The sequence below is a fragment of the Hyperoodon ampullatus genome, assembly GCF_949752795.1.
Source record: "Hyperoodon ampullatus genome assembly, chromosome: 2".
NCBI classification, from domain to species: domain Eukaryota; kingdom Metazoa; phylum Chordata; class Mammalia; order Artiodactyla; family Ziphiidae; genus Hyperoodon; species Hyperoodon ampullatus.
This window is the reverse complement of record NC_136915.1, coordinates 81,971,671-81,995,941: the sequence shown is the minus strand read 5'-3', so window position 1 is coordinate 81,995,941 and position 24,271 is coordinate 81,971,671. Positions and strand designations below refer to the sequence as shown.

At 43.2% G+C, this 24,271-nt stretch overlaps 1 protein-coding gene across 2 annotated transcripts in view; it reads left to right on the top strand.

The window, feature by feature from the left end:
• Nucleotides 1–24,271, top strand: part of TGFBR3 (transforming growth factor beta receptor 3) — a gene marked incomplete at both ends in the record, with an annotated part of 179,711 nt that overhangs the window by 52,167 nt on the left and 103,273 nt on the right. For both annotated transcript variants that reach the window (XM_079697433.1, XM_079697434.1), the window contains one exon: nt 9,759–9,943. In XM_079697433.1, coding sequence (XP_079553559.1) covers nt 9,759–9,943 — 185 coding nt within the window. The remainder of the gene's footprint in view (nt 1–9,758; nt 9,944–24,271) is intronic.

Sequence of the window (24,271 nt, the reverse complement as noted above, 5' to 3'; positions counted from 1 at the left end):
AATTCTTAGAAATAATTTTTGGGGAGTAATGGCTAGGGAGTAGTATGAGAACATCTTATCTTAGATATTTTATTAATCATTCTAAAAGCTCATAAAGAAAACATTTTTTCAATTGGAGAAAATATTTTCATTCATTTATTTCTCCCCCCCCAGGGGGCTTTATGTCTCTAATAGTAAGTGAAATTTGGAAAGTATTTGCATGTATAGGGTTTCATTTGATCTATGAGTCGAGCCTGTCATAAAGTAAGAGAAAGAGAGATTATGGGAATCTTAAAGACAAGGTCAAACAACTAATAGTTGGCAGACCTGGATTTAGAATGCAGTTCTTGGATCTCCTGGTCCAGTGCTCCTCCTGTACCACTATGTCTCTAATACAAGGACTCTTCTCTTGCAATGCCCAGTGGTGACTTCTGGGATGTGCTCCTTCTGCTACCTTTTCTCTTCAGGTTATAAAAAAATATGAAACAAAACAACCCCACATCCTCACAGAGTTGCGTAAATCCCCTCTAATACTTCTCCATTGTATAGTGGTATCTTGCTTAGATGAAAGAGTAGAGTGCCTTTATAGCTTGGCACTTCCCAACACTTGGAGAATTTAGATTCTTTTTTTTTTTTTTTTTGCGGTATGTGGGCCTCTCACTGTTGTGGCCTCTCCCGTTGAGGAGCACAGGCTCTGGATGCACAGGCTCAGCGGCCACGGCTCACGGGCCCAGCCGCTCCGTGGCATGTGGGATCCTCCCGGACCAGGGCACGAACCCGTGTCCCCTGCATCAGCAGGCAGACTCTCAACCACTGCGCCACCAGGGAAGCCCCGAATTTAGATTCTTAAAGAAGCTCTGCCCACTGTTTCCCTTTGAACATTTAAAGACACAACTTGAACACAGGAAGTTCTTCAACATGGTTGCACCATGATTTCAACACAATATGCAGCTATGCACTGGCTTTTGGCCCAAGAAGTTGGCAGTTGACTTCTTGGAAGAGGGTTGGTTTGTCAAGAGAAAGGTTTGAATTTAGATATTCACTTGGAGAATGAATGATACTATGATAAGATATGCTTAAAGAATTGTTCTGTTTAAAAAAAAAATCTGGCTGTTTTTTCCTGAGAAATCCACAGTACAGGTTTTAGAACGTTATACGCTCTTCTGCCTATCTTTTTCTTATCAAGGATAAGCTTCAGCCAGAAGCCAGGTTTTATTGTTGAAAAACCCAGGTGGGAGCTGTGGTAGAAGGTCCCCCTTTGGATTTTAGTGGTGGTGCATTCCACAGCTCCATCCCCAAGGAGCTGTAGCTCCAGTGAGTTGTAATGTAAGATGGTATAAACACGAACATATGTTGTGTACACTGCATGAGCTTGGGGCCTTCCAGGTGCTTTTTCCTGGAGCTTTGTTTTTGCATCATATCCTGATTCTTGTCACATTCCCTCTCATAAAGCTCAATTAGAGCCAGGCTGTGCTATTGGCCGAGAAATCACCTTGGGTGTCCTTTCTTACAGATTCTTGCATCCTGTGGAGGTAGAAGGGATTTTCAGCTCAGGGGCAGAGTAGATCCTGCAGTGCCAGTCCCACAGTCTGTGGGAGTTCGTCCCTCTTCGCAGCTGACAGCATTGCAGAAGTCCCTGTGGGACAATAACAGAAACCCTTATTAGCCAATGGTGTTGTTGGAATAAAATCTCCCCACTGAAGTGTCTTGGTCCCAGGCTATAATGTTACCCCTTGATTCCCTCTGCATCTTTACCACTTTTATTACAGCTGAACACACGCTCCTCATTAGTACTCTGGGTGATATGGGGAATCAGTGTGCTGGAAATTATGTGGAATAGGTACCAGATGTTTGTGTCAACTTGGTATGCATTGGTGTTTAGAATGCTTAAGGATCCCATTTATTAAATGTGAAAATTACTTACTGTACCTTCCCCTAAACAATAACTCTCCCCCTCCCCAACCCCCAATATTTTTCTCTGTGTTGCATGAGGTGTGATATTAATTTCTTTGGGGACAGATTAAATTCAATGTGTGTGCAGCAAATGCATCTGTTCCCAAATGCTTTGTCTGCATTTTGTCAAGTCTGAGGGCTGGCCTGCAGCCAGTGGGGATGTGGGGTTCTGTAACTGAGACTGGAATGCTGTGTTGCAGCTAAAGGATATAATGAAAGGGTGAGTCCGTTTACATTTTTTTCTTTAAGTGGAACTGGGAAGTTAGACATTCATGTTATAGCCAGACCTTAGGAACATTTCCCATGTGTGCAGATAAGCAAGCATTAGTGAGAAAGAGGAAGACAGTTGGTAAAATGAGAAATGAGCTTGTGCTTTCTCATTAAATTTATGAAGTCTTTTAAGTCAACCAAAAGGTTGCAAGTGTGAACCAAGCAGTTTATTTTATTATATTTTATTTTATTAGACATGAATTAATGTCTGTGTTTGGCTAAGGCATTGGCCTGTTCATCAAGTCCTGAGGTGAAGGACTGGAGAATGCAGGGTAGAAGCAGGCAGTGCCTTGTCATGGGAAGAACTTGGATCTGGAGTCTGAGAGACCCCAGATTCAAATCCCACCCTGCCACTTACTGATGGTATGTGACCTTTGGTAAGTTGCTTAACCTCTCTGAGGCCCAGTTTCCACCACTGTAAAGTGGGAGTTTTAGCACAATCTTTACAGTGGTGTTATGAGGATTAGAAACAATATGTACACAGCATGTGGCTCAGAGAAGGTGCATGATTAGTGTCTTCATGAAGAATTAAACCCTCGCTTGTCACAGGGGTCCCACCATATGCTTCACAGTGTTCCTCCAGGTGGCCCAGCTGCTGAACAGAGGGCCCTGCTTGGTGAAGGAGGCCACTTGGTCAGGGCCACCTGGTGAGTTTCTTACCACAGGGTTTACTTAAATTTGTGCTGCCTTCAGGGCAGTAAATGTTTTTACTCAATAGAAGTAGCATCTTATAGATGAATAGGGGCTGTGTGTCTGTCCTGGTGGCCAAGGAGGGTGTACTGAGCAGGAAAAACAGAGTCTGACTTAAGTTGGGTTCTTTTGGGAATTACCCCCAAAGAATTCTGGACAGGCCATGTACTAGATGTCTGGAATAAACAGAAATATCCAGATTGGGAGGCAACAGTGAGGAACATCTCTGGGGGTGTGTTACTGTCAGGAAGCACTTTACTGAAATATTCACCCAGCTCTGTGGCTTGCAGCAATTTACTTATAGTGGGAATAATATCTGTTCTACCCACTTTACAGAATTTCTATAAAATGCTTTTTAATTATAAAGTACAGTGCGATGTTAACAGGAGTGTTGCTTATGAATATTGTTGCTTTCAGCCAGCTTTCTTTCTTTTTTTTTTTTTTTTTTGGCTGCGTTGGGTCTTCGTTGCTGCGCGTGGGCTTTTCTCTAGTTGCGGCGAGCGGGGGCCACTCTTCATTGCGGTGCGCGGGCTTCTCACTGCGGTGGCTTCTCTTGTTGCGGAGCACGGGCTCTAGAGCGCAGGCTCAGTAGTTGTGACACACGGGCTTAGTTGCTCTGCGGCATGTGAGATCTTCCCGGACCAGGGCTCACACCCGTGTCCCATGTATTGGCAGGCGGACTCTTACCCACTGCGCCACCAGGGAAGTCCCTCAGCCAGCATTTCTTTCCGCCATCATCTGTGCCCTGTTGATTCTTACTGTGGTAAAGTAGCTTTTGCTGTGCCACTCAGCATCATCACCAGAGCATGTGCTCACTTGCCTCTGGAGTGTGGGGGAGAGATTGCTTAGGGGAGGAAGGGCTGTGGGTTTCTAACAGTGGCCACAAGAGAAACTCCCAGCCCTCTGAGGCGGTCAGTGAGAGCCTACACTAGCAGAGCTCACATGTCACAGAAGTGAGGAGGACATGAGTCAGTTAGGGTTTCGGAGCATGTTTTCCTGGTTTCTGAGCCTCTGTGACTGTGAGGTACTGTACTTGGGCCCTGTGGTGGTCATGTGAGAATCACGGCCACCTGCCTACTTCAGGCTTGTGTGGTAGAGCCTGGGGAGGGGATCAACTCTTCCCAGGTGGAAGCTCTTCTAACTGGAGTTGGATCTGGCATTGTGTGGGCAGCCCGTTGTGGACACCACTGTGAGGCCAGTAGGGAAGGATGGGAGACCAGTTTCTGGAGGCAGGCCGTGGCTGCAGGAGAGGGGCAGGAGGGCCTGGGGGCTGACCCAGGGGGTGGCAGGATGAGGCCGGGGGTGTGCTGTGCTATGGGAGAGGGAGGATTGTTATGCCACCTGGAGAGAAGGATATTGCCAGACCATGTTTGGCGTGAGAGGACAAAAACAGGTTTGCATTTCCTGCCTTCTGTGACATTTGAGGGTGGGGAAGCCCTGATGAAGACTTGATTCTTAGCAACCAAAAACGTCACCTCCTTCAGCTCATGATCGATTTTTTTCGCTTTACCATAAGATCGAAGCTTTGGCTACTAGGTAAAGAGTTGAAGGAAGAACTCTAAGATCGAGTCTCCTATTGGTATGAAATCCTTTGCACATGGATCACCTCATTGTTCTTTCCCTTTTCCTCTCTTACTCCCTTCCGTCATTAATATTTGAGTGCATACTGTGTGCCAGACATTATGCTGGGCTAAGGGATACAGCAAAAGACAGAATGATTGGGTTCCTTTCTTTTGTGGTATTTGTAGTCTTTGGGTGTATGCAGACGTTAAACAAATAATTGCACAAATAATTATATAAGTATAACCACATGAAGTGCAGAGAAGAGAAATAGAGAGTATGAAAAATGTATATCTAATGTTGTAAAAGAGGTAAGAGAAGCTTCCTTGAGAGATCTGAGTAGGAGTTCATCACACCAAGGCAGAGGAAAGGGATAGGAATGGTAGGGAAAGTGTTGCTGAAAGAAACCTTGTATGTGCAGGTCCTGGTGGGAAGAAGGTTGAAGTAAAATAAAGCCTGTATATTAATTAAGGCAGGTCAAGCTGTAAGTGTCAGAAAACTCAAAATAATATTGGCTTGAATAAGAGAAAAGTTACATGTGTTTCATATTAAAAAAAAGAAAAACAGTCTGGAGCTAATTCAACAGCTCCATGTTCATCATGACCCAGGCAACTTCTGTCTTATTGCTTTGCCTGACTCAGCATGTTGCTTCCATCTTATGGCCTAAAATGGCTGCTTTAGCTCTGTTCATCACATCTGTATTCTAACCAGCAGGAAGGAGGAAAGGGCAGAAGAACACAACTCCTTCCTTTCTTAAGAAACTTCTTAGAAATTGCATGTATCACCTCTGGTTACATCTTATTAGCCAGAATTTCATCATATGGCCATACCTAGCTGCAAGCATTAGCTAGAACTTCCAGTACAATGTTGAAAAGGAGTTATGAGAGGGGATGTCCTTGTCTTGTTGATCTTAGTGAGAAAGCTTTTAGTTTCTCACCATTAAGTACAACATTAGCTGTGAGATTTTTTGTACACGTTCTTTAGAAGTTCCCATCTGTTTCTGATTTGCTGAGTTTTTTAAATCATGAATGACTGTTAGATTTTGTAAAACGCTTTTTCTGCTTCTATTGATGCAATCATGTGATTTTTCTTCTTTAGCCAGTTAGTGAGATAGATTATATTAATTGATTTTCAAATGTTGCATACCTAGGATAAACCCCACTTGATTGTGTTGTATAATTCCTTGTATACATTGTTGGATTCGATTTGCTAATATTTTGTTGAGAATTTTTGCACCTATGTTCACAAGAGATATTGGTCTGTAGTTTTCTTGCAATGTCTAGCTCTGGTATTAGGGTCATGAGTTAGAATGAGTTAGGAAGTATTTGTTCCGCTGTTATCTTCTGAAAGAGATTGTAGAGAACTGGTATAATTTCTTCCTGAAATGTTCAGTAGAATTCACCAGTGAGCCCATCTGGAACTAACATTTTTTTTTTTTTTTATTGGAGTATAGTTGCTTTACAGTGTTGTGTTAGTTTCTGCTATACAGCAAAGTGAATCATTTATTCATATACATATACATATATCCACTCTTTTTTAGATTCTTTCCCCATATAAGTCATTACAGAATATTGAGTAGAGTTCTCTGTGCTTTATAGTAGGTCCTTATTAGTTATCTATTTTATATATAGTAGTGTGTATATGTCAATCCTAATTTCCCAATTTATCCCCCCCTTCCCACCGGTAACCATAATTTTGTTTTCTACATCTGTGACTTTATTTCTGTTTTGTAAATAAGTTTATTTGTGCCTTTTTTTTTTAGATTCCATATATAAGTGATATCATATGATATTTGTCTTTCTCTATCTGACTTACTTCATTCAGTATGACAATCTCTGGGTCCATCCATGTTGCTGCAAATGGCATTATTTTGTTCGGGGCCCAACATTTTTTAATGAAAACTTTCACTTTACAGAGATACTAGCCCTGGAGGCAGGTCTGAGTTTGAGCCCTTGAGTGACTGGGGCAAGCTTAGAAGGGTTACTTAAGTTCATTGAACTCACTTTCCTGTTCTTTACAATGAGGATAATACGACCTCCTTATGGTGGTATTGAAAAGATATATAGCACCTAGCACTGCCCAGCCTCTAGTGAGCACTTAATGGGAGCTATTTATTTACTTACTTACTTATTACTTACTTGCTTACTTTCTTTACTTACTTACTAGACCAGACTGACATTGTGTGTTGAACTGTTGAAGGCACCATGTCTTATATACCCTTGGAGGATGGGGTAGATAGTTCCTGTTTTTTTCCTTTTTCTTTCCTTCCTTTCCTTCCCTTCCCCTCCCTCCCTTCCTCCCTTCCTTCCTTCCTTCTTTCCATTTTCTTTCTTTCTTTCTTTCTTTTTCTTTCTTTCTTTCTTTCTTTCTCTCTCTCTCTCTCTCTCTCTCTCTCTCTCTCTCTCTCTTTCTCTCTCTTTCTTTCTTCCCTCCCTCCCTCCTTCCCTCCCTCTCTCCCGTCCTCCCTTCCTTCCTTCCTTCCTTCCTTTCTGGGTCTTTTTGGCTTCAGGATGTATTAATCATATGTTGAACTTTTTTCTTTTTTAAACTTGGAGGACAAAAAATTCATCAAGGCACCTCAACAACCAACACTACTCTAGTGTGTCTGATGGTCAGGGACACTCTATACCGAGCATATTTAAACATTGACCCCGGTGGGTCTCTGTAAAGTGCAGTTCTTCCGTCACTTGATCAGAGTGAGCCTTGTACATTGCTTTCTCTTTTTTATTTGACCTTGGACTGACTTGTATAACACATGGCTGGAGCTGGAGCCCATAAAGTGGGGGTTTGCCCTGTCTTAGGCTCTGGTAGGACAGAGAACAGACACTCTTAAGGCGAACAGTGCCCATTTTCAGTGCTGGGGGCATCCCCTCTCTGATTCCCTCCACCTTTGGGTAAGACCTTATCCTCTGGTTTGTTGCCAGTGAGTTTTGCTCTTGCCCAGTGTGGAGATGAGCAGTGTGGTGACTTAAGACCCTAATGGGTGATGGTGGTATGTAAGGAGGAGGGCAAGTCAAGCAGATTGCAAGCCTTTTGCAGATGTGTTTTAGGTGGAACTATAGTCCAGTCAGAGCTTTGTACATACATACAAAAATGGAACTGAAAAGTATTTTTATTTGTGCTTAATTTGTGATAATGGGGAATTCATGGCAGGAGGCTGTGAAACCAATTCAGAAGGGTTTCCCAGTGTTGGTAGCAATAGCCGCAGCAAGTCGCCAGGGTCGATTAGGAGTAGGAGACTTCTTCTGGAGCTCTGGGCTGTGAAATATCTCACTGTGACTGGTGCGGGCAGGAGGAGGGGTGGGGGCACCTGCTCATACTGTTTGCCGTGCTTGGGGAATTCAGGGAATCATGTGTCCAGTACCTCCTGACTTTGCTGCCGTGACATCTTCCTTTACCACCTCTGTTTCTCAGAAAGCAGCTGGGCACAGGAGAGCAACACAGAGGGTGGCAGTGATTATTTGAGAAGGTACATACTTCATATCAGATAACGGTTGATAACTGTTATCAACCTAGATAATTTCCATGAGTTCTGAAATAGACTTGCACACCAGGTGGGGTATCTGCATATAGCATAGCAGTGGGGATACAGGATTGTCTGGTTTGAACTGTATTTGCATTTTAGACCGGGGCTAATCCCAGAGAGTACTTTTATTATGTAGAAGTCAGGAAGACTACTTGGAGTGCATTCAGGTCTTTTATTGGGTTCCATTTGGAAGGTCGGGGTTTAGGATGCTGTATGTTCCAAGTCCCAGTCTCCTCAGCTAATTGAGGACAACACCAAGCTTACAGAGGTATGTGAGGTTTAAGTATCGCTGAGTCCTTTTGATTTCTGGATGTCCTTCCCTATCAGTTCAGCTAATGTATGTCACACCACTGTAGCAATCTGTTTCCCGTATTAGCTGCATACAACCAAATCCAAGTCCCCAGAATGGGGCCCTAATCACTGATCAGAGAAGGTGCGGTGTTTTCTTTAAGCTCAATGATTCATTTAATAAATATTTTTTGGGCATTTCCTACATGTGAGGCACTGTGATGGGTGCTGAGGATACAAAGAGAGTAACCCACAGCTGTCAAGGAGGTCCCACTGGACTGGCAAAGACGGACATATACACTGGTGGTTACAGTGTAGAAAATGAAACAGCTGAGACAGGCCGAGGAATTATGGGAGCACAGAGGAAGTGCACCTTCCTCAGCTTGGGATGTTCGTTTTGGGGGTGGAGGTAGAGCGGACGAGGAATTTGGGAAAAGGAAACAAGCTTGAATAAAGACATAGAGTGAGAGACATCATGGTATGTTTCGAGACATTTAAGCCACGTGGGGTTCCTGGAGGCGGAGGGCTTAGGCTGGAGAGCTAGGAAGGGGCTAGATCAAGAAAGGCCTTCGTGTGCCAGGTGAAGGAGCACAGACCAGCAGTTCTCAAGGGACGGGACATAACTGCAGGGCTGGGCGGGGCAGATCTTTGCATCTGGAATAACCATTCAGTTGAGGACCACCCTGGGTTAGGTGAACCATGTCTGTATGGAAGGCAGCTTGGAGAGCTTGAGACCAGAGGCTCCTTTCAGGAAGATCTGCAGTTGTCTAGGGACGGAGACAGTGAGGGCTGCAGGAAGTAGAGATGGGGAGGAAAGGATGGATTTCAGATTTAAGTTCTGATTGCTTAGAGGAAGGGAGAATGAGGAAGCAGGAACCAAGCATGCCCAGGGTTCTACTTTTTCTATCTGAGGCTCTGCTCATATCCTACCTCTCTTGGGAGGATCTTTCTGACCTCTCTCAAACTTTGCTGTACAACTCTGGCCCCAGTTGCCTCTGCTCATTGCATCTTGCTTTTGTATGTTCTTAAGATTGTTTTGCTTTCCCTAAGAAGGGGAAGCACTTAGAAAGGTAGAATCTGCATCTTATACCTTTTTGGGTGCAATTTTAGGTGTCTAATATTTATGCATAATATCATTGGGGCTTTCCACAACTTATTCTATTTATCTCTGGTTTTCTTCTAAGAGGGGAAGGAAGAATTGAACACAGATGTCAAATGGGAACTTTCCTCCATCCAGAGGAATACATTTGTGGCTTGTGTGTCTAAAAGGGAATTTCATCAAATACACATCAAAAGCATCCAAAAGGAATTTAAGAGATTGGGATTTTACAAGAATAGACTAACTTTTTTGCCATTTAGTTCTGGAAACAACTTACCTGGAAAGGCACCTCTGGTGGGTTGGCAGTGGCTTGTATATTCAGAACAATTAATTTAATCATGGCACAATTAATTGTGGATTCTGAGGGGTTCATGTTTGTGATTCCCTCTGCAGGTCCAGAGCCCAGCGCCCAGTGTGAACTGTCGCCTGTCAATGCCTCCCATCCAGTCCAGGCCTTGATGGAGAGCTTCACCGTCTTGTCGGGATGTGCCAGCAGGGGGACGGTGGGGCTGCCCCAGGAGGTGCATGTCCTGAACCTCCGCACTGCCGACCAGGGGCCCGGCCAGCCACAGAGAGAGGTAGGCGCAGGTGCCAGCTTTCTACCCACTGCCCCTAGGAATTTGTAAAGACATTTTTCTGGATGAAGAGTCCTTTTCTTCCTTTCTTGGTTTAACGAGGATGCTCATGTATGAACATAAGTGGGGAGGAGGACACAAAGTACACTCAAGAGACAGAGGAGGATTTCAGTTAATCCAGAAGGATTGCTCTCTGGACTGGGCAACTCTAAGACTTCTCTCTAGAGAGATTTTTCAGCTTTTCAACTTTCCTGGTCCCCCTCCCTGCCTCATAGTGGAAAGAATGTTCTTAAGAATTTCATTTTTAAAACATGGTTGTGAAAAAACAAAATAAGGTGCCATTTCTCTGTTATTGTAAAATGTCTTTCTCATCTTCTCCTGTGCCCTGTCTTTCATCTTTCTTTGTTTTGTCTTGTGGACCTATTGCTCCTGCAGGATGAGTCAGAGGAAACAGAAACACTCTGGAATAAGGATGGCAGTACCTTGTATGTGCATGAAAGCGCTGGGGGTGGGTAGCTCCTTATGTTATCCAGGCAGCTTCTTGAAGACTGTGGTGGTCTTGGTGGTGGTGATGATGACCCAAGCTCATAGTGACTCAGTATTTCCTCTATCCTCAGCCCTGTTTGAAGCACTCATACACTTATTCCATGAAGTCCTATTACTGCCCTCAATTTACAGGTGACAGGTGCAATGGTAACTCACTTGCCCAAGGTCATTGCCATAAGAGAGAAATGGCCTCCTCTTTCTTGTGGCTCAGAAATGACCTGGGTTGTGGATAATGGTCCCCCTGCTTCTTTTAAGATAACACACAGTTGTCATTCTTTCTATTTCTAAGCTTCTGTGTCAGAAATGTTATTACTCAGGTATTATCTCTTCAGGAAGAGAGAAACCACAATAAGCCATGATCACAGTGAAGTGCAGAAAAACTAATACAGAGCAGAATTTATCTTTGAGCTTTCTTCTGGTCAGGAAAGTTAATTTCCATAACTGTTTGTTTATGTGCCTCAACCACTCTTCTTTTTGTGGGTGGGGGGGCGGGTAGGAATAGGAGAGGCGAGGTGTCCAGAAGGAAAAGCAAACTGGTTTTAATCTTGTGAAAGTGTGCAGAGTTGGCTCATTTCAAAGACAAATCATCTAACCTTTCCAGCTACATTGGAAATTATCGTTAATACTCTTGGTTGCTTGCCATTGTTGCTGCAACACATATTTCAGGTCGGATTTCTTTATCCCAGTAATGCGTCTTTAATTCTTAACTTATGGGAGAGAATTTGGGTGGGAGGGAAAGGAAGGGAGGAGGAAGTGCAGTTCCTATGAAGCCTTGCTGACTCCAGCAATTCTTTAGCAGCAATAATTACTCATATTATATATGCTCTCTCAGAAGAACCAAGAAAGAAAAGCAAGTCCGAGCGATTACAGAAGCGGCAGAAATTCTGCGTGCTAAATTGTGCGGTACTGTTGTTGATTCTGAAAATAGATTCACATAAGACTACTGAAGCAAAAGAAGAATACCTCAAGGAATGACAGCAGAGCTCTCCCACACTTATACTGACTGTGTTAGGTCAAAATAGACATGGCTGTACTGAAGATACGGAAAATTAGCTGGCATCAAGGGACGTCGTACGTTCAGTGAAGAAGTAAAGAAAGTGGGCCTACGGGGGATAGTCTCTAAACCTTGTTTAAAAACCTGAACAATTAAGTATCTCTCATGTTCCTCATGTGTGACTCCGGAGATACAGGACTGCAGCCATGCCAACAGCTTTTTAAAATCATTTGAACTATATGACCCAGCAGTTCCACACCTAAGTGTATACGCAAGAGAAAGGAAAACATAGTCCACATAAAAACTTGTCCACGATTGTTCACAGCAACATTATTCATAATAGCTAAAAAGTGGGAACAACCTGAATGCCCATCAGCTGATGATGGATAAATGAAATGTGGTACATATATCCATACGATGGAATGTTATTCAGCAATAAAAAGGAATGAAATACTGATACATGCTGCAACGTGGATGAACCTTGAAAACGTTACACTGAGTGAAAGAAGTCAGACACAAAAGACACGTGCTGTCCGGAGTAGACAAATTTATAGAGATAGAAAGTAAACTGGTGGTTGTTTAGGGCTAAAGAGCAAAAGAGAGACATGGGGGCTGACTTTATGAGTACAGAGTTTCTTTTGGGGGGACAGAAATGTTCTAAAATTAAATTATAATGATGGTTCCACAATTGAATGTGAATATAGTAAATACCATTGATAAATGTCAATAAATGTGACTAACCAAAAACCATTGAGTTGTACTTTCAATAGGTGAATTTTATGGCATGTGGATTTTATCTCAGTAAAGCTGTTAAAAAACTAATTCAACCTGTCAGTATATTAATTACCCATAAAATTTACCTTAGCTATATCCACTTTTTTTTTTTTTTAACTAGGATTGCTTCCTCTTCCAACCTAAACCCATTCAACTCTTTCTGATATTCTCAATGGATAACTTGATTTTTATAGATATGCTATTAGATATGGTCTGTGCTAAAAATCACAGCCAGTCAGTTCTGGAGGTAATAGTGGGAGGACCAGAGGCAGCCTTTGTGCATGTCTCTACGAAATATTAAGGGCAAATATTTTTCAAGATGAAATGATAAATGTTGTTGCTTATAAATTAGAAAAGAATGCCCTCCTGGCTCCAAGCCATACTTACTTTGACTCTTATGACCGAAGTCATTGTTTTTCATGATGTCCTCCTTAAATGTGAGGGAATTACTAAATCAACCCTATCCCCACTCCCCGCCCCGACCGGCTTGTTTTGGTGCAGGATTAGCATTAAGATCTATTATAAATCATCCCTTCTCTAACATTTTACTAAATTCCTACCTCCCGGGCGCCTTAAGCTTCCTCAGCTGAGGAGAGGCTGCTGCTTTTCCTGTGTGGAGGAGGTGACAGAGCCTACACCTGGAAGTAATAACCGCAGCAGGTTGACAAGATTTGGGGAAACAATTATACTTAATTAGACAAACAATTTTATAGGCCGGCAGAGAATTTGTATCAGAAACATACTTGCTACAATAATGTATACAAAGCCCCCTGTGGTAAAGCATGGTTTTGCCACTGACTTCCCTGCTGGGTTCTCATGAGGACAGCACAGACCTGTAGTTGTATTTTTCATCTGAGACCACACCTCTCATTTGTAATCACTGGTTTTGGAAACAACAGTCCTGGAAGTGAACCGGAAACTGGAAAAAGACTCTTTGGCGACAGAGGAGGGCAGAAGAGGGTAAACAGCCCTGAGAGACCAACTTTGTCTTTTAGAATAAGTGGGGAGATGTCATCGGTTTCACCCTATGAAAACCAGCTGCCGTGCCCTTTAACTTCAAGGTAAAATGTCCCGCCCCTCCCTCACTTCCTGCCTCTACTCTTTTCTGACCACCGCTCCATCCCCTGCCCCTACCCCTGAGTTCCGTGGGTGTTTCCTGATTCCTGAGAAGGGTTGTAGCACCACTAGAGGCTTGTTTACAGTAACATACGTTCATTAGTTGCTGGAAGGGCAGCAATTTTGTTTCCGATCCTCTTAATTTTTATTGTGACCTGCTTTTTCTGGGCGATGCTTCTTTTCTATTTCCCATCTATCTAACTGCTCACTTATTATGAAAAGCCCTTAGTTAGCAGTACATATGTGTATAACAGATATGGACGTTTAAATTTATGTGTTTGTTTTGACATTGAAGAAGCGACTGTTAATGGGCATGCCAAGCCAGCGACTGGCTGTAGGGGTGGAGTGAGGATCTGGGAGGATCCATTGTCATGGGAAAGGGGCCAGGTTTAATAACTTTATCCTCACCCTTCAGAAAGCTCAGAACCCTCCATTCTCGTATGTATTTACTTATTCTCTGCTTCATTCCAAAAAGGGATTTGGGATGGGCTTACAACAATAGACATACCAAGAGTGTAAGCAGAAAACCAAAATGAGGACAAAAGAGAAGTGCAGTTTGTTAGCCATATGGGTTATGTAGTGGGTACGACTGAGTTTGAAATTTGGCTCCAGGCTTCTTGGCAGGCAGGGCCAAATGGGATATGTGGTTAATCACACATGTGGCTCCAAGTTACTTTTCCTTGGTGCCTTCTCTGAGGACTGTGGCATACAATTGTTCCTTTCCTGGTTCTGTTTGAGGGTGGGAGAGACCACAGTTGGGAGAAAGAGAAGGAAGAAAACACATCTAAATGCTAACAGTTCTGCTTGCCTCTTAACAGGTCCCGTAGGCCCCAAATAACAGTAACGGTGACCACAGTGGTGGTGAAGTGCCAGCTGTGGGCCAGCAACCTGCCCGGCACCTGTGCCGTCTCCGCTCATCCTCATTGTGGTCTGGAAAGGGAGGGAGGCCTCGGGAGGTTCACGGCAGACCCTGGGGCATGCAGCCCACCTCTGAGCCCGTGTGTGACTCTACAGTCCAAGGTTTTCCCACACGTCAGTCCACTTCCCTTTCACCTTTAGCTCTGACCTTGCTCCCAGCTATGAAACCTGCCACCCTGTCTCACTTGGCTCTACCTGTTCCACGAGGCAGCAGGTCTCTCACCGAAGGTTTGGGTTTCCTGCACAGGCTTGTGATAGCTCTTTCTGATGCTCAGAGTTCCTTTTCGTTCCCTTCCCTGTGGCTTTGGGGCAGTAGTGAGGGTGGTTTTTTGTATGGCATTGTCTCTTTTTTCCTTTCTGACTTAGAAGATTATCACGTCAAGTGTCAGTAATTACAAAATGCAGGACTAAGCTCAGGAGCCCTTGCATTCTATGTGGCTGTTAATCCTACATTAAATGTCACCTCCCATCTGTTTTTCACAGTTGATCATTTTCCTCCCCCGGCCGCCACCCCAAATAAAGCTTTCAACTGCCTCCACAAAAAGTAACTCACCTGTCTTCTGCTAGTAATCCATGACTTGTAACCAAACTTGCTTGAACTGTGTGACAAGGGAGAACAAACACATTAAGGACTCTTCCTGCTATGCGTGAAACGCAGGACCTTCAGTGTGTGGACTTTGCCATCTGATTTGACATCTTTTTTGCTTACTTTGAGGAATCTTGCAGTTCAGGGATTAAACATTTTGGAGAGCCCTACTACCTACCTACTTACCTATCTATCTTATCTGTCGTCTTTCCCGTTTCCACAATATTAGTAGGTTGACAACTTCTCTCTTTTTGTTCACCTCCCCCTCAGTTATTAAAAATATAATGGAATGGTGCAGGGGTAGGGGGAATGGGTGTGTGTCTTACCTTTACCCATCACAACTAAAAGAACTGATAAAAAATTTCAAGACTTGTTTTTTGGAGAGTATACACGTGAGAACAGAAATATCAAATGAACACTAGCACGCTAGTTACCTTCCTTCTCTTATCTGGGACATTTTCCCCTCTGCTGTTATTCATGAATGACTTCCCAGTGCTAGTCCTGTGTATATGCTGGGGAAAAACCTCAAACAAACTCAAGGCTATGTATATTTCAGAGATCTTGTGTGTAGTGTGTGCTAATAAGCAAGCGTCACAGTAAACTCCTCACACACAGACACTATATACTGATGAAATTCAGTTACTAAACAAACACCTTCCATGTGTAAACACTGCCTGGTGTTTGTTTAAATGGAAGTTGTTTTGGAAATCACCCCAGGCTGACAGGTAAGGTTATCTTTGAACTGGCCATTTTGTCACAGACCTACAGGAGATTTATGAGAAAGTTACATGGACAACGAGGGTCACATTTCTCTAAAGGCATTCATCTCTCTTTCTCTCTCTTTCCCTTTTTCTTTTTCTCCTCTTCCCTCTCCCTCTCCCTTTCTTCTCTCCTCTCTCCCTTCCTCTTTCCCTCTCTCCCCTCCTCCTCCCTTCCCCCATTCGTTTGACTGTTGTTCTGGAAATTATTTCATTAACTTGAAAGGCCACTGAACCTGGCTCTTACATAGGATTGGAGGCCCTAAATGAATAGGACAGTCACATGATTTAAAACGAGTTGCCACTTCACTTGAAGATACTCCTTGCAGGTTAAATGATGACACCCTGCTGCACAGTGTGAAGGTGCCAGGCCTGGACTGGACAGAGGAGCAGTCAGGCCGTGGGGTGGGGCTAGCCAGGCCGCTAGACCTCCGGCTGCTGTTTCCACAGAAGGCAATGCAGGCCAGGTAGAACTGGCCACGCTAGTCATTGATGGTTTCTAACACGTTGGGGCAAGATGTTCAATCTGAAGCTAAAGCTAACTTTCAATGAGAACTCTCCAAAAACCCAGTCTTGGAATCTTAGAAAAAAGTGAAAGCAGAAATCAGAGCAATAATAATAAACATCGAGATATAGCAAACAAATTAGGACACAAGAAGAAGTGAAGAAGTTATAAGGTTCCTACCAACACTCTGGTTAGCCATGTGGCTTAAACTTTGCCATGTATCACAGTAACATTGCCCTGGGAAAGCATGCCCCCTGCCCCACAGAAGGACTGAGCCTGGTTGGACTCTGCCGTTTTAGCATGAGGTAATGCCAGTTATGTTCTTTGCTGGCTGGGAGCTGACAGACTGAAAGAGCCTCTCTCGTTATTGCCTCTTCCCCAGTCTGGAGGAGAGGCTGCCTTGACTCCTTCTAAAATTTGTCCAGCAGCAGCATTTTCCAACCAGTGTGGTGTTTGTCTTTATGGAGGTTAGGGTTACGACCCTGATCCATACTGTTGTTGCCATGGTAACTTCTCTTGACTTTTAAAAGATTGTATAATTTCCCAAAACTGTCCTTAGAAAATGTTTCTAACATTTTCTAGGAGCACCCTCCACATTTGAAAATGTGACTTTCTACTCATCTTTATGTCTTCAGCACTTACTGGGGGTTGAGGGAGAATAAATTTAATACAGTGTGACAAATAATATGACCATTATTTGTTATAAAATTAACAGAAGTTTGCAGGAGCCCAACAGAGGGAGTGGTAACTCTATCTGCAGGGGAGGGAAGGATCCAGAAGAGAGCATTTGATGAAGGGCTTGACAGTCAAGTAGGAGTTACTGGGCAGAAGGGAAGGGAGGCTTCAACATGCACAGAGGGAAGAGCAAAACCATGTGTGGAGGAAAGTTCTTCCTTGTACATGGTGTGGCTGATGTACAGATCAGGGAGTGGCAAACTATGGCCTTTGGGCCAAATCCTGCCTGTTGCCCGTTTTTGTATCTATGTAATTTACATACCATAAAGTTCACCTGTTTAAAGCGTACAAGTCAATGGTTTTCAGTGTATTTTATAGAGTTGTGCAACTACCACCACAATCTAACTTAGAACATTTTTAGCACTCCCAAACTTGGTGCCCATTAGCAGTCATTCCCCATTCCCCATGCTCCCACCTCTGCCCTAGGCAACCATTAATCTACTTTCTTTATAGATCTGAAATTCTGGAGATTTTTTTAATAAATGGAACCACACAATATGGGTGACTTTTATGACTGGCTTTCTCACTTAACGTAATGCATTTGAGATTCATCCATGCTGTAGTGTGTATTAGTTATTTCATTCCTTTTTATTCCTGAACAGTATTCTGTTGTATGGCTATACCACATCTTGCTTATCCATTCATCAATTTGATGCCTGTTTTTGTAAATAAAGGGTTTTTTTTGGGGGGGGGGGCGGTAAATAAAGTTTTATTGGCACATAGCCATGCCCATTTGTTTATGTATTGTCTGCGGCCCCTTCCTCATGACAGTAGAAGACTTGAGTAGGGTAACAAGACTAACAAAGCCCAAAATATTTACAGTCTGGCTACTTGCAGATAAAGCTTGCCAACCCCCGGAATAGAGGATGGGGCAGTGATGGGAACAGTGATGGGGGCGAGCTGGGGCCTGGGAGTGGAAGATGAGGCTGGTAAGGCCGAACAGGTAAGGATTTGGACTTAATCCTGTGGATCAGTGTTTCCCCAAGTGTGTGTGGGATGTGAACCCCCTGCATCTGAATCCCTTGGAAATGCTTAAGTGCAGATTCCTGAGCCTCACCCCTGACCTTTCAGCTGAATCTACTGCCCCACAGCTTTTTCTTAATTCCACCTGAACTTCTTTCTTAACTCTCTCAATCCTGGCCATGTTTGAAGCCCACGCGTTAAGTCTTAACTCTTCAGCAAACCCATTCCTGATTCCTTTATCCGCCTCCATTTCCCGCTTTTCTAAATGTTGCTCTGAATTCCTCACCCGGCCCCTTCCAGTGTGAACTTCCGCAGAGTATGGGATTATATGTTTTCTTGTATTATTCGCTGCTGAATCACCTGTGTTAATCTTGCGCAGTCAGCTGGTGAGTGGACTTCTTAAGGCCAGGAGCCAAGGTGGACTCTTTTGCATTGTGATATTGGGTTTTTGCATAGTGCCGAGGACGTTAAAGTATCACTGTAAATCTTCTTAAGCTCCTCCCCTTTTCTACAGTGTACTTTTATTTGATTTCATTATACCAGTGGACTTGGTGTTTTGTCCCCAGTCCCCCTTGACTGCTATAGCTGAGCAGGTGTCCTCCACTTTGCATTATGACTTTGATTTATTTTTTCTAATTAAATCTCATGCTACTGCAATTTACTGTATATTCTCCAGATCTCTGTGTCAGCCTGTTTCTGAGTTTTTGTTACATTTTTCTTTATTTTAAATATTTATTTATTTATTTGTCTGTGTAGGGTCTTAGTTGCCGCACGTGGGATCTTTAGTTGCGCCATGCGAACACTTAGTTGCAGCATGTGGAAACTAGTTCCCTGCCCAGAGATTGAACCCGGGCCCCCTGCATTGGGAGCGTGGAGTCTTAGCCACTGGCCCACCAGGGAAGTCCCACATTTTTCTTTACTCTTATGGATTTTAGTCCTCTGCTAGTACACTAGTTAGTCCTTTCCCTCAGATGGGTAAAAGCTATAAATGGCTTTTGACTCCATGCTACTCCCTTGGGTAGCTCATTTGAGCTGAGCCTGGTTTGAAGTTGGGCCATTGAGAACAATCTGTCCTCATGATGTAGGCGGTGATTCTGGCCAATTCTTAATGTTGCTGGAATTAATTAAACTGATTCCTCCAATTGAAAGAGGACATTTTACTCTACCCTGTATCATTAAATACTTAATAACTTGATTTTTTTATTTTGATTTTTTGCTCAGTGAGCACTTAAAATATCCCTGCCTGTATAGTAATTTGTTCCCTGTTTAATGTGGCTTTTTCCTTTGTTTACTCTGGACTCAAGTCTTTGTAGCTTGTTTTCTAAGTCAGCTCTAAAGTTGCTGGTCATTGGATTTGGCAGCCTTTTCAAGCTTTACCCACCAGAACCCTACAGGAAGTTGTGTGTCGGCCAGAAGAGTCTGTTTATTTAAAGCATGGTGTCCAGCAGAAGCAATCCATTTATGAGGGTCTGGTCTTAAAGATACAGGAATCTGAATCTGTTTGGAAGACCTGCTGCTTTGGCTTCCATTGCAGTTGTGTGCTCTGTGCTTTCCTTTCCAGGCTGCCCAGGCACCTCAGCTAGACGTTAATTGAAATAGCCCTTTCCCTGAATCTCCTTGGCCTTGTCTGAAATACTAAAACATCAACACCCAGGTACTAGATAGCCCTTTTAAACTCATAAGAATGAGGTTAATTTTTTAAAAATAAATTGTCTTTTATTAGTTTAGCGCTATTTGCTAGTATTCTGATGGGATTTTGCTCTGAGTGCACTCCTGAGTTAGAATGCTAAAACTAAGGTGAAATGGCTGTACTTTTGACTTCTGGGTACTGTTCTTTGCCCACAATCGTCAGGTATTATCTGGGTTCTAGTCCAAGACACCCTACAATAGTGCTTTATTTATTTATTTTTTTTAAGATTTATTTTATTGAAGTATAGTTGACTTACAATGTTGTGATAATTTCTGCTGTACAGTAAAGTGATTCAGTTTATACATATACATACATTTTTAAAAATTAATTAATTAATTAATTTATTTTTGGCTGTGTTGGATCTTTGTTGCTGTGCACGGGCTTTCTCTAGTTGCGGTGAGTGGGGGCTACTCTTCGTTGCAGTGCGCAGGCTTCTCATTGTGGTGGCTTCTCTTGTTGAGGAACACAGGCTCTAGGCGTGCGGGCTTCAGTAGCTGTGGCACATGGGCTCAGTAGTTGTGGCACGTGGGCTCAGTAGTTGTGGCTTGCGGGCTCTAGAGCTCAGGCTCAGTAGTTGTGGAGCACGAGCTTAGTTGCTCCACGGCATGTGGGATCTTCCCTGGCCAGGGCTCGAACCTGTGTCCCTTGCATTGGCAGGCAGATTCTTAACCACTGCGCCACCAGGGAAGCCCTATACATACATTCTTTTTCATATTCTTTTCCATTATGGTTTATCACTGGATATACAATAGTACTTTATATTTATGGCATTTTCCACCTGAACTACAGAGTCCTTTGACTAGATCTAGAATTTTTACATCCCTTGGTGGAAGAGAGGCAAATTGCAGGTAAGATTTGGCTTCTTTTGAAGATAGAGAGACTAGATTAGGTGTTACTGGGTCTAACAATAAGCCAAGGAGAGCCAGCTATAGGATTCAGGATCACTGTAATAGCCTAATTCTTGCCTAGAGCCCAAATACCACACTGTGCACATTAAAGTTTAATTTTTATTTGTTGATACAAGTGTACACGCATCTGATTCTTTTTGAATTTGCACAGCGAGTTGGTGATGTGGCTGTAGGTTTCATGTGCCTAGCACCTATGCACTGATTTAAAGGAAAGCTGCGTTCATATCTTAAGAGGTGACCCCCCCCACAAGGCCTCATATGCAGGTGCCTTGGGAGAAAGGAATAAAGAGATATGGCAGCTGCTGAGAGGACTGAGAAATGAGAGGCAGAGGAAAATGAGGTGTCTCACTTCTCAGCTCTAGTCATGCTCCTGTTGTCTTTTCTGGTCTACGGTTGGACGTTTTGTGAGGTGGAAGTTATATGAGATTCCTACCTCAGAATAGCTCCTAAAGAACCTTGACTTTTCTTGAAGTCTCTGGTAAATTTAAACCTTAATGAAGTTAAAAACAATACTTTACACATTTCTCTCTTACTCCTCTCAGCCTCAAGTAGATAGACATGTAGGTAAGGCTTTCCTTGGGAGAGAGGAGTTTCTGAAGATAAAGGAGAAAGCTGAAGTCTAAGGGAGCCCAGGGTCCATCTGGACACGGACATGCATGCTTTGGTGTGAGACATATGTCTCCTTTGCTTGCCATGCTGAGTCTCAGATTTGGAGGTCTTCCAAAATCCAAGGCGACTGAAGAGCTTAATTTCCAGTGGAGTCATGGGTGGGCATTTTGCCTCCGTCATCTGCCCCAGAGGACTTTTGGGGGCCAGTTACCCTGCCTTCTACTCTGAACACCCCCCAGATTGTCATCTGGTGCAGCTGACCAGAGGGTGCATGTTCCCCAGTGTGAACTCTTTCTGCTGAGCCGAGAGGCCTTTAGAGGCTTTGCTGCTGGCCCTTTATTGCTCTTTGTATGTTGTTAGTGCGTGTGTTGCTGTTTCTTTGGTTTCCTACTTTCATATGGGTTGAAGATTCCACCCTTTTTTCCCTTATCACCCCTGGTTGTTAAGATAGTGAGAATCTCAGTGAAATGGTAATCTTACCATTGTGCACAAGTATTTCTCTGAAAAGATCTTTTTTGTTCAGTTTTAATGCCGTTAATATCTAATTCCCAGTGTTTTAGTTGGAAGCTGTTCAAATTTCCCAATTCATAAAATCTTTCAAAGCCTACTCCAAGTTACTTTTTCTTGATTCAGTTCTCCTCCTTTTTGCATTAAAAAAAAAGCCTATTTCCAAGTAGGGAAATGACTTATGTTTATTAGAGACCAGAATGATATGGACCCCTGATTTGCTGTGAGTTTTTTTGATGTTTTTGGAGCAGTGTACAAGGGTAATTTTTAGTCCTCTTTTTGCCATGTGTTCTTGTACGCATTTCCTAAACACTTTCCCTGGCTTGGTACTATTACTGTGTATATGTCCTACATGTGTTTCCTATTTTTGATGACTCATACTTACGGTACTCATAAAGATTTATCCTTTATCTTGGCTCTGAGTAATGAGCACACTTGCACATTTCCAGCAGAGATGTGAGTTGGGACTTTTGCATTTAATCCTGTAGGATAGGCCTCTTGAAGGCATAGTGCAGGAAGCATGACATATTCATCTAAGGTTCTACTCATTTCTCCTGCCTGAGGAAACAGTCAACTCAGTCTTTGTGAATTTATTAATTTGTGTTTTCCACGTTTTCTTTTCCCTTTGCACCTCTTAGCCATTTTACTGCTTATGAGCGAGACCACCAGAGGGTGACTAGATGGAACAAATGTGCTACTCCTTTTCCCTGCTGGTAACTATGTTAAAGAGTTTGGTGGTGGCAGAAATGGAAATCATTAAACTGAAATGATATCTGTATTACATGTGGCAACAAACATCCGGGGGGGGCCTTCTTGGGTTCAGATAAACACTTAGACCCAAGAGATTAGCACAGGCCACAGGTGGCTTCAGACTATTAAAGGATATAGGGTAGGGGCTGCAGCTTGGAGCAGGGCATCATGGCCTTCCTCTTTTTTTTTTGATGCTTGCGGCTATATACACATGAGTTCATACAGCCATCTGGAGTGCTCCAACTGATGGCTCAAATGCTAGATCTACGTGGTGTGTGTGTGTGTGTGTGTGTGTGTGTGTGTGTGTGTGTGTGTTCTGGTTTAAAAGACTCATACTTCCCAGGAATAGGCAACTATGCTTATAGGAATAGTTTCCATGATGTCCATGAAAAACATGCCGGTTTACAAGAGTCTCTGCTCTCAGGGAAGCCTCCAAATATCTCTTCTTATCAGATATTTAAAATGTTTCCAATCCCCATACAATTTACCAATCCCAGGGGTAATTTTTATTATAAGCAAGTGGCCTTTTATTATAGTTGACATATTGTTTTAGATTAACAGGGTTATAGAGATAAGAGAGTTAACAGAAGATCAAATTCTCACGTGAAAAAGGGATAAACTTTGCCAACTCTTTGTCCATTGTGGATTTTATTAGTTTTCTTATTATATGTATTCCTGACTCTGGTAGGCTAAATAATGGCTCCCAAAGATATGCTCACATCCTAATCCCTGAAACCTGTGAATGTTACTATATGAATATTCAGTGGAAAAAGTCTTTATAGATGTGATTAATTGAAGGATTTTGAGGTGAGAAGATTCTCCTGGATTATCTGGGTGGCCTCTGAATGCAATCATGTGTCCTTATAAGACAGAGATTTGATGTAGACAGAAGAGGAGAAGGCCACGTGACCATGGAGGCGGAGATTGGAGTGACGGGGCCACAAGCCAAGGAGTGCCAACAGCCTTGAGAAGCTGGAAGAAGCAAGGAACGCATTCTCTCTTAGAGCCTCTGGAGACTCTGACGTCTCTGCTGACACCTTGATTTTGGCTCAGTAACACTGATTTTGGACGTCTGGCCTTCAAAACTATAGGAGAATAATTTCCTGTCGTTTTAAGCCACCAGGTTTTTAGTAATGTGTTACAGCAGCCACAGGAAATGAATACACTCACTCCCCATCTCACCTTAGTTTGGGGGATTATCTTGAGTTCCATGCAGCCCTCCTGTCCCCATTTTGTTCACAACTTGTGTTCTCCATCTCTGTAAAGGACTCTACTACCTGGTTGCCAAGGCCAGAATCCTTGGCATCATCCATGACTTCCTATGTTTTCTCAGATGTCACGCCCAATCCTATCTATTTTACCATAGAAATATATTCTGAATCTGCCCCACCTTTGGCCCCCCACTCTCTCACCCTTGCTACAGCCCCCCCACCATCTTTGGTCTGAGCCACCATCACATCTTTACTTGAGGCGCAGTGGACCCCTAACCCAGGTCCCTGAAGAGGGCAGGGTCTGGAGGTAGACTGCCTGTGTTGGAAGCCTGGTTCCACTGTTTATGAGCTGAATTTGGGCAAGTTATTTAACTTCTCTATGCCTCATTTTCCCTCTGTGGGGATAAGAATAGTATCTACTTCAGAAGTTGCTCTGACAATTAAATAGTTAAAATGGGACAAGTGCTTAGAACAGTGCTTGGAATAAATAAATGTCAGCTACTATCATTATTAGCTAGTAAAAATCTATTCTCCACATAGCAGCTTGAATAATCCTTTAAAAACTTAAGTCTAATCACAAAATTCACCAGCTCAAACATCCTGTGGTGGCTTCCCACTACATTTAGAGTAAAATCCCCAATCCCCAGTGTAACTCTCACTCCCTCTCCCATCACTCACCGTTTTCACAGTACTGCAGTTGTTGGCCCAGATGTCTTTCAAAGGTGCAGAGCATGTTCCTGCCTCTCATCCTTTGCCTGGAG